Below are 19585 nucleotides of genomic sequence, written 5' to 3' on the forward strand. Positions count from 1 at the left end.
GTAAGAAGGGGTCCGGTATCCATGCTCATTCACACATAGCCATGAAACTACTTACGTACACCGAAAATAATGTTTTCCGGTTAGCATATGATTATTATGTTACAAAAAATAAGAGTAATTGTACCTGCCATTTATTGAATAGCTCAAACAGTCACCAAGGAACATGTTAGAGGCATGGGAGTATAACACGTCTGGTATATAATTGTAAACCAAGACTTCAAGTGCATTGAAATTCATTTGAACAATAGTGCCCCCATTTGGTAAAAGCCAGTACTCTCAGAAGCCACACAGCATTGTGGGGCTTTACCGTGTGTGTGAAACCAAAGAATTGAAACCAGTGTGTCTCTGCAGCTATACTCAGCCCCTGGATATTGATCACCTAAGAAGTAGTGTACCCCCAATAAAAGCAAGCCAAGCCAGTATGTGCAAGAACAGAGGGACATTTTCTTACCATGGAGTCCCTGGTGGGGGAGTCGGACAGCCCGTTACTGCTCGGCTCCCATGAGGAAGAGCTGAATGCTCTGCTGCTGCTGCTGCCGCTGAAGGCCTCCTGGGTGGAGCTCCGCGACAGGGCCTCCTGAGTAGAGCTCCGTGACAGGCCGGAGTAGCTCGGGCGGGAGCTAGTGCCATACGAGTTGGCCACATCGCTGGCCCGATTGCGGTAGCTCCGCAGGGCACTGGTGGAAGAAGACGAGGCGGAGGAAGAGGAGGAGGTATCATTGAGGCCCAGAGAGGCCAGGTCCCTGCTCAAGTCACTCTGGGATACGGATTTTCGTCGGTTGAGCAAGATACTGGAGGCCACCGGTGAAGAGGAGAGGTAGCTGGACTGGGCCGAGGAAGAAGAGTAGGAACTGTAGCCGGTATAGGTCGATCCTCCACTCAGCCCCAACCCTCCATAGCTCTTGACAGGGGTTCTGCTGAGGCTCTCGCTCCGGCGGCTGCTGATGGTGCTTCCGAGGATGTCAGTGCGTGGGATGGTTCGACCCCGGTCGCGGTCGGGGTCTGAGGCGGTGCTGTAGTTGCGGCTGCGAGCGGCAGAACTGCTCAGATAACTGGAGGAGGAGTAACCTGAAGAAGAGGTGGAGGTGGGGGACTTGTAGGAGGACAGCCTGTCCCGCTCGCTGTAGGAGCTATGGCCTGGGGTCAGGGAGGAGCTGTAGGAGCTGTAGTGGCTGGTGTAGGAGGGGCCAGAGTAGCGCTTGGCGGTAGAGGAGACGCGGGACATGCTGCTGCTGGTTTCTCAGCCACAGGGAGGGAGAGCCTCTGAAATACTGCATCGACTGCAGCCACAGCAAAGAGACACGAGTATTAGTTCATCAGCAACAATCAAATCAATACTTGCACTACAGGAACATTTATCCTTGCTTGTCTAAGCCTTAATCTGGTTTTAAAGATACAGAATGATTCAAGAAGACTATAACACTTCCACCTTTTTGGCATAATATCATAATATCATCAAAACTGAAAATCTAAAGTGATATATGCTATGCTTACTGTGTGACACATAACCGAATACCAAACACTGACCCACACTGATACTCCTTGTCCTGTTATTTAGAGGATAATATCAGCATTTGTTCACGCTTTAACCCATTTACTACAAATCATATTTCCTTGACACTACTGCAACCCACTTTCAAAGCACGATATAGTGGTTTCGATGTGTCAATGTATTTTTCCTGACTTTCAGGCAGCCATTATCTTCAGTGCACTACATTATCAAAATCAATTTACAACAACTTGCAACTTCCGTGATTTAGATTATCCATCAGAGTGAACATTTGTCTCCTTTAACTGCCATCACTGTCAAAGTGTATGTGATTTCTGTATAGTGCATAATGCAGTAGTAAATGCAAATGGATCGGAAATGTCTTCCATGCATTAGCCTACAAAGATTATTGAATTTTTTTTAAACTTTAAAGCCATAAATTCTAGAATTTGACCAGAAAGCAGTGCACGCTCCCACATGCACTTGCTGACCCAGTTTTTGATGGAGGCTTCTTGTTAAAGAAGTGTAGTTTGTTAAAATGAGCTAATGTGGCTTCCATCCCAAAAGAGAAGTTGCTGGCCCCACTACAGTGGCATCTTGTCCCATATGGTAACTGTGCCCAAGTGTAACAATTCCATTAAACTTTCTTTATCACTTTACTTTTGTGTTTGTTTTCGGGCATTTTTTACACTTCTGTTATGTACAGTATGTTCAACATCACGCAGAGCCACACACAGACATTGTTTACTGTTTTTTACAGCCTCAGAAAGTACTCCCTGTGCCTGAATGTAAAATTGATGGAGTGAAAATTCAAAAATATTTTTAAAGTTTAATTGTTACCTTGTTACATTGTTATTCCTCTAAACTGGAACAGATCAAACGGAAATATTGTACATTAGGGTGCCATGTCTATATGTTTATCTAGCGACACTGATAATAAATAAATATGGAATAGACTCTCTCCTGACTATTTTGACATCTCAAATTGCAAATTCCCTTCTCTTGCAGCAGGGCACCAGCCCACCCCTCCTCCCTCTCTTGGTATAGCGTGTGTCTCCCACGGCTATAATGGGAGAGTCCGGCGGGCTGTTGGAGGTAAAGCCAGGCAGCGAGCACAGTGTGTTCCTGTTGTGGCAGCCGCGGCAGAGAGAAGCTCTTGTTCACATGCGCAGCAGCCAGGGTCTGAATAAATAAAAGTATCTGGTGTTGCTGATCCGTGTTGAGTTTAGTGAGGGAGGCTCCTATTTCTTTAATCTGTCTCTCTCCTCTCCTCTCTTCCCTCCCTTTCTTACTGCTCCCTATCCTCTCCAGCTTTCTCTCTTCCTCCCTGGCACCCTGCCTTCTCTTCCGATGGCACCTACTTCTCCTCGGTGTAATTTCCCCTCCTTCAGGGTCTCTATCGCTTTCTCCCTCTGCCTCCCTCTCTCTCAGTGGCTACAGGTTCATCAATAATTCAGCATATGGATCTGGAGTAAGCAGAAAGGCAGCATGCTGGAGACAGGCCAACACACACCGCTAGCCAAAACAGACAGAGGCAGGCCAAGCGGCCGTGGCTATTTAGTTGAGTACTGCTAAGCCAGCCAGAGCTAGCTAAAGGCAGGCTTGGTAGATGTTTGAGCTTTGTTTCTATAATTTGGCAGCAGTGGTGTTTGGAGGGTTATTTTGGTTCTGTAATGGAGATGGCAACAGTAAAACATGGACACTGCGTCTCTGACATCACCCATAGTTTTTGGATCTGGATTCACTCTCCATCATCACTCTTGTCAGTTACTGGTGACAGAAAATTGGAACAAACAAGCGTCAGCCAAAACAACTATGATAGTTTGAGTCACCTGTCATACAAGCCCCAAAACAAACTTCTGTTTATGAATAAAGGTGATTGGTGCATGAATGAACAAATCTTTAACATTGAATCCTGAATTTGTATGGTGCCTGCTCCCCTCATTGGTGAAAAAAAGCACCGACAATCAACTGTGAACTGAGCTGTGATAGATAATAGTTAGGAGGGTACAAACATACTAAAAGACCCACAGAATTAACCTGTTGCAGATAGACGAGTTGCTAAGATATTAACCTTTTTAACAGCACGACATAGGCCTGAACTAAGGTACTGAACTAACCAGTTTGAATCAGCAGCATTGGCCCCGAAAGTTGTATAACGACGATGTATTTCAAAAGAAGAATTTGGTGTTTTAATCAGCAGTACAAAAACTTGTTCACAATACCTTGAAAAACAAATTCATGTTATCAAAATGTTTTTATTTTAATTTGTTTTGTGTCAATATGTAAAATAAAATAAAGGATCATATTATATGTCATAGTAGCACATACAACGTATACGGTATCTACATCTGGGCTCATAATATAAGTTGAATACATTAGAGAAGACTCCAAAAAAGATCCTGTCCAGATGATTTTTTTTGCAGTGCACATTTTCGGGTAATTTGATCTGGAAATGTGCTGCCTGGACACAGAGGGGACACCAGCCAGGCAGCATTTTCAAAGCTTGTACCCGACTTTGATTGCTGCAAAATGTATTCATCACTGCAAATTCCTCCGATTTACGAGGCTGCTGCTGGTAAGACCACCACATCCTTATCATCACACTGGCTCAAACCTTCATTATGTGACTCCTCACACTGTGTAAACACAAGGATGAAAAGCACGTGAGTAAAATTACAGCGAGAATCCTGGATGATCCATACTGCCATGGGTTGTGTTTTCTCTGACAAAACTGTCAGTAAGACCCACTGTATAAACATGGCTCTTCACTAAGCAACATGGTCTCAAATAAACAGTTACACATGAACATCATGAACAACAAAGACAAATTCTTATCAAATGAAGGTCTGTGGTTTTCTTGTGTTTATGTGGGACTTTGATGATATTTTAGAACTCGACAACCTTCAAGCCTATATGTCCTTTGAACCCTTGACTGCACCACTTTGGCCTTGGTTGAACCTTACCACAACAGCCTTATGCATGTACCTTTCTGTATTCTCACAGCTGTCCTCACAGCCGAAGACCCAGGGGCAGCTGAGTGAAACAAGCTTGGGCTAGCCTGGTGGGCGAGCTGCTGAGAGTGAAGTGCAAACACCAACTCACACCCGTGGGAGTAACACCACCACACAACACGGACCGACACACAGGATTGATAAGAAGATGGATTTCACTTCTGAGAGGAGATGTCTCCAGGGAAACAACATAGCACGCACACACACACACACACACACACACACACACACACACACACACACACACACACACACACACACACACACACACACACACACACACACACACACACACACACACACACACACACACACACACACACACACACACACACACACACACACAAAGGCATTCTGGCTACTCTGCATTTTCATCCTCCCCTGAGGTTGTGTTAACCAGTAGTTACCATAGCTACCGTGGCAACAAGCTGCATTTGTTTGCTTGCTACCAACGCATAAAGGACTTAAAAGTAGCAGCAGGCCAATTTACACTTACTATCAAAGCTACAAACTGGTGGCTGCACTTATTGCTCTGTATTCCTTTCCTTCCTTTAGAAAACCACCCAGGATATGAAAAAGCTCTGCCTAAAGAGCCTCTGTGCTGCTGTCGGAGAATTATAAAACAGGATCAGATAGAATCAAATATGAGAGGTCAGAGGAAAATAAAAAGTTAAGTATAACAATGTGAAAACACCACATTCTACTACTATGAAAGAGCTGGTTTGTCTGCCAAGCTTCTACTAAATCTGTATTAAGAAGCTGTCAACAGAAGTTGCATGAGCGCAGTGGAAGATTTTAGCAGCTGACTGCTGGCAATCTTTAGCAAAGAGCTGGAGAGATGAGGTTTCACTTACTGGGCAGGTTTCAGAAAACCAAGCTAAAAATTTTTAGGAACCACACTTTCACTACCTGGAACTGGATTCAAGAGCAATTTAAAGACAAATAAAGACCAACAAAACTAACAAAAGACTAGCAACTAGTTAATAATGTAACAATTCACAATGGTTTTACTTTCAACACACTACTCTGTCCATTTACAGTTTCAATCACCAGCAGGACCAAAGCTCACCTGGATGTCATTGATAAAGTCTCTCACTTTTATAATATTTTTATTATAAGAATGGAATAAATGTGTGAATGAATGAATGAAATGTGTAATGTGAAAAGGGTTGTCTATAGTAGTTTAATATCAGCTGACCCTGCAGCTGTCCCCAGCTCAACTGAACATTTTAGCACCTTTTAACTCATTGTTTTGGTTTTAAAGTCCACAATGCTTTCCTCAACCTATCGAATACTGGACTAACAGGTGCCAAGAACACATTACCTTTGATTTAAAAGATCTGAAACTACAAATAAGTACTGTCAAAAAAGGAGAGAAATAAGAGGTTTGGAGACTTGTGCCTACTATAAAATGTGGAAGGCATAATATGAAAATAAATGGCTAAATACAACTGCATGTCAACTATTTTCGATGAAAAATGCTTGAAAATATGACTATTATGTAGAAAAATATTTGGAAGAACTTTTTAAAGCATGAAATGTATATCTTTTTGTATATAGACATTGATATGCTGATAGAGAGAGAAGAGCCACAGGTAGATTGCAAATGCTGTTGTTGTTTTTGATTGTGTCTATAATCTCACTGAAATTTGCTTCTGTTGAAAATCCATCATTTAAATGAGTCAGTGAGTCAGATCTCTTACAGTACACATTGTCCTAACAGGTCCCCTCCTGGCCTATTAGAGAGCAGAGCCAATGTCAAGTGTGGTAGGAGAGTGTGTGATGACGCAGGACGCCATAGCCACCGTGCCCCGGGGTCACATTTCATGAATGGAACATCAGAGTGGATGCTCTCTGGTGATTTGGAGTGAGAGTATGTATGTCTGTGTGTGTGTGTGTGTGTGTGTGTGTGTGTGTGTGTGTGTGTGTGTGTGTGTGTGTATAAAGAAGTGATGTACTATAGTAAATAGTTAGCTAAATCTCAGCTGAGTCAGTGTAGTTTTGAGACGAGTACTGAGTTCAATGTTGGGCCAGATATACCTATTTCCAACAAGATAGAAACAAGCACACAGACACATTTAGTCAAATGAAGGTGCAACAAATAGCTTAATACGATATTACTACCCTGCAGCACAAATTGACCATTATACAATATATCTGTGGTGAGTCCAAAGGGATTGTTGATAAATAAAAATGGCTAAAAAAATCTAAAAAATGACTATGCTGACAGAGGACCACACCTCTACAATCAAACAAAAGCTTAAAAGGCAATGACTGATAATCAGAATGGATTGCCAATTTCTTTCACTTCACTCCTTCAGCCTTCAATGTGTAAATAAGGCAGATCAAAATCCAATCCTTTCTTTACTGTGCTCTACAGTGTAATGTCTCAGCCTGCTTGTTGCAGCAGGGCTTTCATTTACCACAGCCTACAGTGTAGAATTATGGTCATATATGCAAGTGAAAATGATTGTGTGAATGTGAAAAATGATTTGGCCGCACTGCTGCGAGTGACTCTGAGTTCTGGCGAAATACACAAATTTGCTAAGCTCAACCCAGAGCTTTTTTTCACTGAAAACACCTGCCTTCTGCAGCTGGAAACAGTTGCGAGTGAGACTGAACCAAAACAGTAATGTAGCCCTCAGGCTATGAAACCAAAACGATGAGCTAAAAGACACTCAAAGTAGAACTGTAGAACTGAGGGGAACTGCAGAGTTGGGTGATAATTCTCAGTTGGTTTGTCAATAAGTTACACATCAAAATATTGATCAGTGCAGCTTTAAGGACCATCTTTAAGGACCATCAATGAATTACTCTATGAGCATTGAAAGTCAATTGTCATAGCTTTAAAAAATAACCCTTAGCGACTTTTGCCAGACTATACAATCCAGCGTTGGTACCTCTGTAAAGTAATGCAGGATGACAGTAATTGTAATTACTGTATGTGAACTCACTTTGACTGATAGGTTTTTGGCCTTAACTCCATAGGACAGTCTATTGTTACCATCAGCACAATATACACCAAAATAGCTGTAGTTTTCAAAATGAATAATGTTAGAAATCAACATGGGGGCTATTATGGGTTCTGAGCAAAGCTTGGCTTGGCTTGTTCTTACAGGAAGCTAAATATACCCTGAAATGTGAGTGGATAAGAGACTGCTGGGGGCCACACTGACGCCTTTGCCCTCCCTTTCTGCCCATTACAACGAAGTGCCAAGTTGTTTCGTGTTAAAACTAGGCTTGACTACTTGGCTATTCTAACAAGCCATAGTTGGACCTTGTCCAGCCTTCCCTAGATACTGCTAAGACATCATTCAACACTTACATTTTCTCATCAGCCAAGCCTAGTGTGTGTCAGTTCAGTGCTGTGTATAATGCAGTATTTACAGCTAGATACGAAGAAAAAAATAAAATAAAGGAAATGCACTAAAGGAAGGCAGTGCTGGCACACCAACACTTAAAGGAACACGCCAACTTATTGGGAATTTAGCTTATTCACCGTAACCCCCAGAGTTAGACAAGTCGATACATACCCTTCTCATCTCCGTGTGTGCTGTAATGCTGTCTGACGGCTCCAGCGGCATCAGGCCAGCACAGAACATCAGGTGAATGGTTCCAGTAATCCTACTGCTCCGAATAAGTGACAAAATAACACCAACATGTTCCTATTTGCATGTTGTGATTTATAGAGTGACAGCGTGTACAAAAAACAACGTAAAATGAGACACAGCCGTCTTCTAATTGTAAACAAACCGGGAACTATATTCTCAGGCGGAAGAATATAGTACTTGGGCGGAGTGATATGCTCGCAGCAAGCCTGTCTGAGAATATAGTTCCCGGTTTGTTTACTGTTAGAAGATGAATGTGCCTCATGTTATGTTGTTTTTTGTACACGCTGTGACTATACAAATCACAACATGTAAATAGGAACATGTTGGCGTTATTTTGTCACTTTTGTCACAATTCGGAGCAGTAGGATTACTGGAACCATTCACCTGCAGGATCTGTGCTAGGCTAAGCTAATGCTGGAGCGGTCAGACAGCGTTACAGCACGCTCGACTTGTCTTACTCTGGGGGTTACGGTGAATAAGCTAAATTCCCAATAAGTTGCCGTGTTCCTTTAAGAGTGGCAAATAAAACCGAAAAATAAAGTGTGGAAAAAAACATCTGGTTGATAAAAATTCTGTGAAAGAAGAAATTAAGTATCAATGCTTTTGATTGTCTTAGCCTCTCAATCAGCGCATTCCAAAGCTCTGGGTTCTTTTTTTTATTTTATTTTACCTTTATTTAACCAGGAAAGTCCCATTGAGATTAAAAACCTCTTTTTCAAGGGATTAAAAACCTCTTTTTCAAGGGATTAAAAGTTCTGACTATAACAGCTCTGCCACCCTTTATTTTCCATCCGTAAAACATACTTTATTAAACTGTTTTTGTTTTATAATCAACTGCATTTTCTGCTACAAAGAAATTCTTACCTCTCATTACATATTTTTCACTATACAAACATGTTTCTAAACTATGAAAACCCGGAGAGAAGCAGCCAATTAGCATTTATCATTACCACCATCTGGCCGTAAAAGCAGCAGTGACCTCAGAGAGCACCTAATCTGCAGGCTACAGTGATTGATGCTCGAGTCTCTGCAGCTGACTGCCATGATTCTTTATTCATTGAGCTAATCATTTGGTCAATTAGATACCCTTATTAATGAAACACTTATCAATCTCTGCCATTCCACTAAGTGATGTTGAGGGAGGCAATAGATACACAAAAGTGGCTTAGAGCAACTTGTGACTAAAGCATTAATTCACAGTAGCGTCAATCACCAGCTCACCTAAGTTTTACTGATGATGTCACTCACTTTTGATTCTAAGACCTTTGTCTAAAAAATATTTACTGTTAAAAACATTTACTTCCTCCAGTACAAAATGCAGATTTTCTGGAATACTATATTTTATGGTTTCCCCTGACAGGACTTAACAGAGGCCACCCTTTTTTGTGTGTCAAAAATGACATTGTGATGTGAGCGCACTCTGGTAAGTGCTGCGTTTGACACTAGCGGGCTCAGAAAGTGGGCTGGGAGACCTGGAACCAATGATGATATGAGTGGTTTAAATTTCAGACAACAATTCTCCATGTCTTCATAAATTATCATGTTTTATAGGAGACCTATAGACCAATTTGGAGTGGACGTCACATATACGTCACTGCAGTTGGCCACGCATTAATATTAAAAAAAACATTTAATGTTTCTCATACTGCCCATGGCGGCTGTACCTGTATTTGCCCACTGTCAGAGTTGCTCTGTTGGAGTGCCTGTATCTTTAAGCCCCCCTAATGAAAAAACCCAGCCTGCTCTGATTGGTCAGCGTTTCTGGGTCTTCTGCATCTGCTTGTTTTGTCCATCACTGCAGCCCGGGGACTGACTATGACGAAGTATAGCAGCACTTTCTACAGTGAAAAATCACCAATAAAGTCTTCTAAACCAAAAACTACACAATCAGACATGTTCTGTTGGACAAACTATGTAATGAACGCTGTTTCTATATAATCTCAAACCACATTTGGCATTTCTGCACTGCAATTTGTTGTTACGATACTGCTATAAGATAATATTGGCCTGCCCGATTTATCAGTCAACTCTACCAGATACTGTTAAGCACCGTATTGCATCGTTATCGCATTGCTATCGTAATGCTATGTTCACCTGCTTAAAAAAAAAACTAAACTAAACGTAGATCACACATTACACCAGCTTCAGGATTTCTCCGTTGGCTTCCTGTCACTTTATACTGATTTAAAAAATTTGACTTCCGACATACAAGGCACTACATGGTCAGGCACCTCTGTATTTGAAGGAATTGCTGTGCATTCTGACCTCGGGGAGGAGCTTCAAATCATCAGAGCAAGTACTTCTGGAAGTTCCAAGGTCAAGGCTGAAAACTACAGGGGATTGTGCTTTTGCTGTTGTTGCTTTTTGGCCCCTAAACTGCCTCAGAGAAGCCAAATCTGTGCACATCTTTAAAAAGCACCTTAAAACTCATTTGTTTACTCTGGCTTTCTGTTGATTGGTTCCAAATATACTATGTAAACTGGTCTTCATTAGATATCTTAATATGCTATCATCACTGTATTATATAACAGATGCATTGCATGGCAGTTTTGGTGTCTAATTCAGTGGATAAGTGTTGATAAATGTGTGTGTAGATAATGTTTTCTGACTGATATTGGCATCATCAAAACCTTTTAGCAGTGTAAACTGCAATTTCAATGCTCTATTATTGTCATAGTCTGAAAGTCTACATGGCAGCAATGCTGTAAACTGAGAAGGAACTGACGTGCAGCATCACCTTTCCAGTTAAGTCATTTCTGTGAGTCATTGGTAAGCTGATGAAACATAACTCATTTTTCTTACTTTTTTTGACTCTCTTTAATAAAGGGATCAGCCAGTTCTGCTGTGATACATCTGAATCATGCAATCAGTGATGTAAAACTCTGCCCTTACATAAAAAAAAACAGTTTGTTTGTTGATTGTTTGCACACATGTGTGTGTGTGTGTAAAAGCATGTGTGTGTGAAGTACTTACCTGCGTATTTGTAGCAATGTATGTCAGTCCCTGCAGGCTGTGATGGCTCTTGGGCAGCTCATTCTACTGTTGCTACCCCACGGTGTACACACACACACACACGCACACACAAACACACACACAGGCTTTGGGCCACTGATTACTCCTGTGGAAACACACAGACACATTACATGACATACCAGTCAACACAGAGGACCGAACAGTGAACCAGCAACATTAAAATGTTTTATCTTTTTCTGTTGACTGGGGAATTTCTTTTAGATATGTATAAACTGAAACAGGCAAATAGATACAGTATCACTAGATAATAATATGCTGTCAAACACTGCTATCAAACTAGTGGGACAGAAAATCCCTGCCGGGAAATTACAAATGCTGTATGTGAGAAATATCATATTGCCCATAGGCCTATAACTTGACAAAGACAGCAGAAATCAACATCTCCTTGATCTGTGTTGTGTTGTCTCTCTAAGAAAACTGTTTGACTACAGCAAACACTTTCAGCATGAAGTGACCGTACAGGCCACCGGTCAACACATTCTCTGGATTTCATGTCCAACCATTAAAGATTGATGAAGCATCCTTCAGCTCGTATTATTAAATCCAGATAAGTTGCTCAATTATAAAGCTCAGGTAAAGACAAAGTTGAAAGGTTGACTCCATCTTGTACAGCCTTATTATGTGATTCTTCCAGCACTTGTTTCAAAGCGGATATTTCACCATCACAACCAGCTGCTTTATACATTTTCACTTTTCAATGCAAACTTCACACATATCAACTTTTGAAATGCCCTACCCTGGAGAGTTGTTCACTGTTCCCCAAGTCATGCTAGACAAATCCAGAACTTTCTGAAACGTTATCCCTGTTCTCTATCGTTGTCTCCTTGGGAAGACATACCCTACAGCTGACCAAACAGCACACACAGTATGCATTTAACAGACAACCAGGTACCTAACAGAAGAAAAAGGGAGGAAGAGTGGATGTGAAGTTAGTATGTTAAGAGGCTCACCCTTGTTGTTCTGAGCGGCCAGGCCAATAGACTGAAAGAAATGAGGTGCTACTTGGGAGGCTGTGGCCCCAGAGTGTGAGAGGATAGTATGAGCACAGCGATCCAGAATGCCACAGATCAAGTTACAGAGCCGGTAAATATAGCAGACGCCTATGGCCTCTACAGGTCACTCAACACTCAGTGGCATTCCAATTTGCTCTTAAAGGACTAGCATTAAGATTTTATAAGCCAAACTGGGTAAGCATCAAGTCCGCCACACTTCTTTAGCCAGCAGATTGGCAAGCTTGACTGGATCATGATTCATCCACAGCAGGCACCTCTGCATTCCTCAAGTAAAAGTGCAACTGCATAAGTTACTGTATATACACCCCAAACTGCCACAATAAGTCATTTGTTGCCTGTCAGTCACATATTAAAGTACAATTTGTCATGAATTTTAAAGGTGATGGTACTAACTGTATTTCAGCTTTATAGGACTTATCTTCTACATGGAATTTCTTACAAATTAAAATAATATTCTACCTTGCGTCCCTCATTCTAATGTATGAAAAACATACACCAGTAAATTACCAAATGGAGTATTTTCTAGCACAGGAGAACAGTTGACGTATGTGTGTAAGACAATGGAAAAAGACAGAGTGGACGGTCTCCGTGAAGGGTATAGCATTTCATGACACAAGGAGAAGATGGGACGACACAAGAACAGAAGCCATACTCGATGCACCGCAGTGTGGCTGTTTTCACATGGTGCATAACGGACTGGTTTAAGGCAAATATCAATGTATATATGTCATTTTTGCATTAAGTATGGGGATAACATTATTGCACACGTAATTAACGTTAGAAAACCACGTAGGAGCGTTGCTCGGTAATGGAAGCGGGGCAGGTTTGACAGAGTGAAGGGGGCGGAGAGCATAACTAGAAATACAGGGGATAGTAGTATCAGCGAAAACTCAGTTTTCCCAATAGTTCTTTTCACTAGGAGGTAGCGAAGTACAAAGTTAATACAACGCTTATTAACAAGCCTGCATGGTTATTTTCTCCGTGTCACCTCGGCGAACGTCCCGCATCGGCTGGTTAACGCAAGTAACGTTAAACAGTAACGTTACCTAGCTTCTCTGTGAAGCAAAGACAGCGGTGTTAAGGCAGTGTGTTCAATGACTAGCTAGCTACCGCATACAGCTTGGACCTTTACATTTTGAACTTTCAGAGTTTGTTGAGGTGATACTCTTCCCCCATAACACAACGTCGGGCAGTTTATGTAGAAACTAGTTAGGCTAACGTTACCTGTCCTAAAAATTGAAATTACTGAGCGGTTTTAATACCAAATATTTTAGCGGCTCATTTTGACTTCTACAATGCATTAAATGGTGTTTTTTTTTTTAATTCTCGGCAAGCAACGCAGACTAACATTGTCGGATGTAGAAGTTTGACTTGTTTCTGCCCATAGAAGAGAACAGAAGGCTACCTGAGGGTTATGGTGGTGTGAGCTGTGGGGTAACGTTAACGTTACTGGATTGCATTTACTCACCTCACTGTTGGGAGATCATCCCGATCCAAACGGGCAGCGAAACGCCCCCAAAGGTATCTTTATGGCAGATTGGTGTTGCTTTTTAGACCATTACTTAAGTTGCTGTGACGGTTGACCGACAATTTTGAATAGAAGACTACATCCTCATGTACTTTAAATCAAGACTACGGTGGTATTTAGCCATATCTATATCATCTTGCAGTTGTAGTTTCTTTCTGCAACCAAGTAACGGTTCTGTTCGCTTTAAGGATGACGTCAGTCCGGTAGCGGAGCTAATTTATGATTGGTTCATACCCTTCTGTGAGCGTCATCAGCCGACGCAGCGACCAGCGACCCGCCTCCTACACCGTCACCATGGTGACGAACGTAAACATCAGAAATTGCTTTCATTGAAAAAAATGCTGCTTTCAATGCTCTTGGAAAGACGGTTACTTGTTTCCAATAATAATTCATTTTCCCTTCAGCTTTATGGTTGTGGGTCTAAGTACCACCAGAAATAAAATCAAAACAAAAATGAAGCTTACCACCCAATAAGAGCACATGTATTTATTGAGAAACTGGTGCACTTTTTTTTAAGTAGTAGGCTATAGGAACAATATTAATACTAATGGATTGGAATGAAATAGTAAACATGAAATAAGTACCTTCAAGCACTGTTCAAGATAACTGTTATTTATTACTTGCCATCACAGTGCAGTTACATTTGTTTTACGGCTATATTGGGACTAAAATCTTATACACAAACCCATTTTTATTTCTAGTGCACTTATTTAGTAAGTAACACCAGAAATAAAAACAAAAATAAAGCTTACTCCACCCAATAAGTGTACATGTATTGAGAAACTGTTGGAGAAACCCAATGCCTACAGACTTCAGTCACCTCAAATGCATGTACAGTATTTTTAACCATAGGCTTTGTTTGGATTGTGAATGCGACGAATGGTCTCCAAATATTGATATCTGCTTTATAAAAAATACAGATGAAAATTACTTTGTTAATGGTTTGACCCTGGCAAAGTATTGCTATAATTTTTTTTTTTTTAAGTAGAATAGGAACAATAGGAATTATAATGGATTAAAGTAAGTAAATGAAAATAAAAAGTTTATATGAAAAAGTACCTCCAAGGACATAGATAATTGTTGTTTATTTCCTGCCATCACAGTGCAGTTACATTTCTTTTACAGCTATATTGGGGCTAAAATCTTATACACACATTTTTTGGAAGACATTAATAAAAGCTTACATTTTTTGGATGTTCTGAATGTCTAATAATTCAAGAACTCTGAAAGAAAAATGCTGTTAAATTGATTAAAAATGTAATATTATATGCAATGATGTTACGGTGTTCTTTTAATTCTCCTACAATACTCAAGTTTGTTATAAGAATACATTTGCTGCATTAATGGTTGGTTGGGTCAAATATTGAAAGGGATCTAAGAGACCAGATTGACGGTTTCTTTTGACTATTTCAGGTTCCGGCACTCAAGTAGTCAATCATGCTGGAGTGCGCAAGCATCTGCATCAAAGTGAATGAGTCATAAAATCTTACTGCAGTATAACAGCTGTGAAGTACATCCAGACCCCCTGACGTGGTTCCAGTGCTACGAAGAATGAAACAAAGTGTCACACACTGAGGAGGGAGACTGCCGTTTATTACCATTCAGTAACAGACCTTTCTCTACATATGCTATTATAAGAAAGGTGACTCATTCTGTTCCATTAATACTTATATGTATTACATATGTTCTTACAAAGAAAAGATAATGCTTTAATTACCACATATTATGAACAGTCCTGTGTTACATATAGTTAGCTTAAATACTGGTGTCTGAGTCTGAGCGGGGTTGAAACCTAGGCATCCTGCAAATTTAGTCCAACCAAAATATATAACACTATAATCAAAGACAAATATAGCCTTCTGAGATCCACGTAAGATCTGGTGCACTACTTTTAGAGGCAGATGATGACTCAAGCAGTGCATTTACTGATATATCCAGAGATGCAAGTATCTATTTAGTTTCACAGGTCTCTATTAAAATCAGGATGTGCTGTACTGAAGCTGCCAGGTGTCTAGCATTATGTGTTGAGTATTTAACTAAGCAAAGGAAATACAGAGCTTTTCAATGTATTAATTATCTTTTTTCAGTTTCTTCTTACAACATTAACATACTGCACTGGTTTTGAGGAGAGGGAGATAATGGGTTAGACCTGATTTATAGGTCTAACCTTTTAACTTAATCAAATTACTTACCCTTCAGGAGGTATTTGACTACTTCAATTCATGAATTCCTAAATTTTTTAAGAATGCCTTTTGACACCACGAGGACTCCTTTGAAAAAAACAGTTTGATAGTTGTAGAAATATGCTTATTTAATGTCTGGCAGTGAGTTAGATAAGAAGATTTATACTAATCTTGTACACTACATAGCTATAGCCAGCAGTCGATTAGTTTAGCTTAGCACAAAAACTTGAAAAAGGGAAAACCAGCTAGCCCGGCTCTGTCAGAAAGTAACAAAGTCCACCAATGTGCACTTCTAAAGCTCATTAGTAAGTGTATAAGTGACAAGTTGTGGTAACAGGGGACTGTGTGCCAAACTATTTTAAAGCAGAGACCCATAAGGGGCGCCAAAAAAATAGTCCGATCTAGCACAAAACCCCCGTTAAACTGCAACCTGTCGTATTTACATTTACATTTTTATATGGATTATACAAACAACATAACATGTTTCTAAGTGAGCTTTAGATGTGCCGGTAGGCAGATATTGTTACCTTTGGACAGAACTGGCAAGCTGTTTCCCGCTGTTTCCAGTTTTATGCTAAGAAAACCGACCTCGGGCTGCATACAGTATCTTTATTTTTAGCATGCAGATATGACAGTGGTATCGTTCTTCTTATCTAATTCTCAGGCAAGATAGCATATAAACCTATTTCCCAAAATGTCGAAGTGTTCCTTGAAATGTGATATTCATCTCTGTACTGAAAGTGGTAAAAGAAATTAGACTTATAATGATGGTGGTTGCAAATCTACATATTAACAACAAGCGAGTGACTTTTCATTTAAACTAATCACCTGTGCAGTGGCTGTACTGCCTTCTGGTCTATTGAGGCTACTGCTGGTGGAATTATTATATCTGCCTCTATGATGAATGTGGCTCGATGGTGTTTTAAGCCCCCCCAACGTCTCCTTCCAGGCAGCGCTGCGACAGTTGACTTCAAGGCACCTAACCCTAACCTTAACCCTAACCATTGCCTAATCCTAGTGCCTTCCAGGCTTAAAACACAGATAAACATGAATGTGTCCTTGTGAAATTGTTGAATAATGTTGTTTGTTGTTGTTGCCAGGCCACTGTCAATCAAATCTGATCAGACCACAACTACGCACTCTTGATAAAGCAGATTACCTGAGGTTTTGTTTTTTAAACCCTCAATAAATAATAACTAAAGATTTTTTTTCTAACTTTAACTTCGTTTGTTGCTTTATTAGTCATTAATCTTTAATGTTACAGCGAAATACTTAAATTCTAAAGTCACCTTTTCAGGGGCTATAAAATTACTTAGCCAATATTTTCAGGTTGGATTGTAAACAATAGACACAATAAATAACATGATAACATATTGTTCAACAAACTAAATCTGGATGAATTCAACAGGTAAACAATAAATTTACATCAAGACTTATAATATTTTTCTTGGGCTTTGTGTAAAACAAAGTTCCATCAAGTTCCTCATTCCATAAATCTATAAGCAGGCATAGTGACCACTTTCCTCACATAAAACACGTAAAATCAATTAAGAACATGCATACCAAAATATCACCCACTCTGCAAACCATCGCATGTTCTCGCACTTCAAACAAATCTAACACTGATTAGCAGCACAGACACTATAACTCAGTACCTAACAGTTGATGCCAGCAGTGCACTGCTGCCTCTCTCTTTGCTGGATTCTATGGCTGTGGTTCAAGCTACGCTAACAATTATTCAGCACTATACCGTGACAAAATGGGGAAAACATGTCGCAGTATTGTAATTCTCTTCGTCTAACCTGCTGTGTGTCATTGCTACACCATCACTGCTTATATCACACCTTCTAATATTCAAGTATAGCAGTAGTGTTATAAAATAAACATTGGTAAATTATAATAGTAAGGAGGGAAATAGTGTTGCATTTACATACTTGAGATATTAATACAGTTGGAGGGTAAAAACACAGTTAACAAGAGGCCAAAGCACACTGAGCGGATTTTTCTATCAAGAGTGGATAAACTGAGAGCACAGCCCAAACGGGTATTTGTTTCCAAACAGCCCCTAAATGTGAATATTTAATGTAGTGGCTTGAAATATCCGCTGAGTCCATAGCATAACACTGTGCACTGTCAGGAATTCCCTACTCTGCTAAGCACTATAAGAAAAACCACTACAAGAAAAATTGATAGACATCAATGCTCCTCTTATACAAGGTGATGCTATATAATAAAATCAATTAATCATGTAAATAGTCCACATTATAATAATAATAATAATAATAATAATAATAATACCATAATGAGTTATCTTTGGTGGAAGTAATTATGTGCAGGACGGGGTGAAATGTAGAATACAGTAGTATTTAACTGAATAGTGGAAATGTGTTTAAGAAGAATTGCTGATTATATTCTTAGAAAATTATAAATTCACTGTAAAGAAAGTGCATTGATGAAGCATTTAAACATCTATAAAACAAGATCATATACAAGTAATTAAAGAAATTATAAAATATGACTTATATCAGAAAAATGGAGCACTGAAAATTCAGAGTGCTATTTTCTTAAAAGCCAGCAACAGCAGCAATAACTTGTAAAATCATATAGTATTTGATAATTTGATGAAAACAGTTTGCAGCCATGTGCCCTTAAAATAACCATGAACACATAAGTTAACAATAAACTCTCAACCTCATCCTACTCCCTAGAATCTGCTCAAATCAATTAACATGATCTGGTTAAGCTAATGGAGAACGGATGGATGAATATAATCAAGCATGCACTTGCATGATGTTTTAAATAGGAAGGTTATGCCTTCATACTGCTGCTATGCAGAATGTGCAATGAAAGATTGTCTTTTGGGTACCCTGGTGTGTGTGTGTGCGTGTGTTTCACTTCTTTCCTCACAAAAAAAAAAAATCTAATAAAGTTACTGTTGTGTGTTTTCTGCCACTTATCTGGGGGCGGGTTGCAGTGGCAGCAGGCTAAGCAAGGTAGTCCAGACATCCCTCTCCCCAGGGACGTTTTCCAGCTCCTCCTTAGGGATCCCGAAGCGTTCCCAAGCCTGAGATAATCTCTCCAGTGTGCTCTGGGTCTACCCTGGGGTCTCCAATCAGTTGGATGTAACTGGAAAACCTGCAAAGTAAGGCCCCTAGGAGGCATCCTGATCAAATGCCTGAACCACCTCAACTGGCCCCTTTCAACGTGAAGGAGCAGTGGCTCTAATCCAATCTCCCTCCAGATGTCTGAGCTCTTTATCCTAATTGTGGCCGCTTTTATCTGTGATCTTGTTCTTTCGGGTTACTATCCAAAGCTCATGACCATAGGTGAGGGTCGAAACATAGATCAACTGGTAAATCGAGAGCTTAGCCTTCTGGCTTTGCATCAATCCGCCTGCCCATCTCACACTCCATCTCACCCTCATTCGTGAACGCCACCCTGAGATACTTGAACACCTTCACTCGGGACAGTAACTCACTCCCAACCCAGAGGAAGCAATCCACCGTTTTCTGGCAGAAAACCACGGCCTCTGACTCGGAGGTGCTGACTCTCACCCGGACTTCTCTACACTCAACTACAAATCGCCTCAGTGCGTGCAGGAGGTCACAGTCTGATGAAGTCAACAGAACCACATCATCTGCAAAGAGCAGATATGCAATTTTGAGGTCCCCAAACCGATCACTCTCCCACCCCTGCCTTTGAGATCCTACCCAT

The 19585-nt window shown here is 40.4% G+C and overlaps 1 protein-coding gene across 3 annotated transcripts in view; it reads right to left on the reverse strand.

Moving 5' to 3' along the window:
* Positions 1–13870, reverse strand: part of usp2a (ubiquitin specific peptidase 2a) — a 42674-nt gene extending 28804 nt beyond the window's left edge. For 2 of the 3 annotated variants that reach the window (XM_028570211.1, XM_028570196.1), the window contains exons 1-3: positions 12098–12189; positions 11088–11232; positions 452–1280 (exon numbers count right to left, since the gene is read on the reverse strand). In XM_028570211.1, the coding sequence (XP_028426012.1) occupies positions 452–1225 (774 nt within the window). In that variant the 5' untranslated portion in view covers positions 1226–1280; positions 11088–11232; positions 12098–12189. Of the gene's footprint in view, positions 1–451; positions 1281–11087; positions 11233–12097; positions 12190–13628 lie in introns of those variants that run through there. The other variant, XM_028570204.1, reaches the window with a different exon arrangement.
* Positions 13871–19585: the final 5715 nt, after the last annotated feature.

Source organism: Perca flavescens, chromosome 3, assembly GCF_004354835.1.
Source record: "Perca flavescens isolate YP-PL-M2 chromosome 3, PFLA_1.0, whole genome shotgun sequence".
Classification (NCBI taxonomy): Eukaryota; Metazoa; Chordata; class Actinopteri; order Perciformes; family Percidae; genus Perca; species Perca flavescens.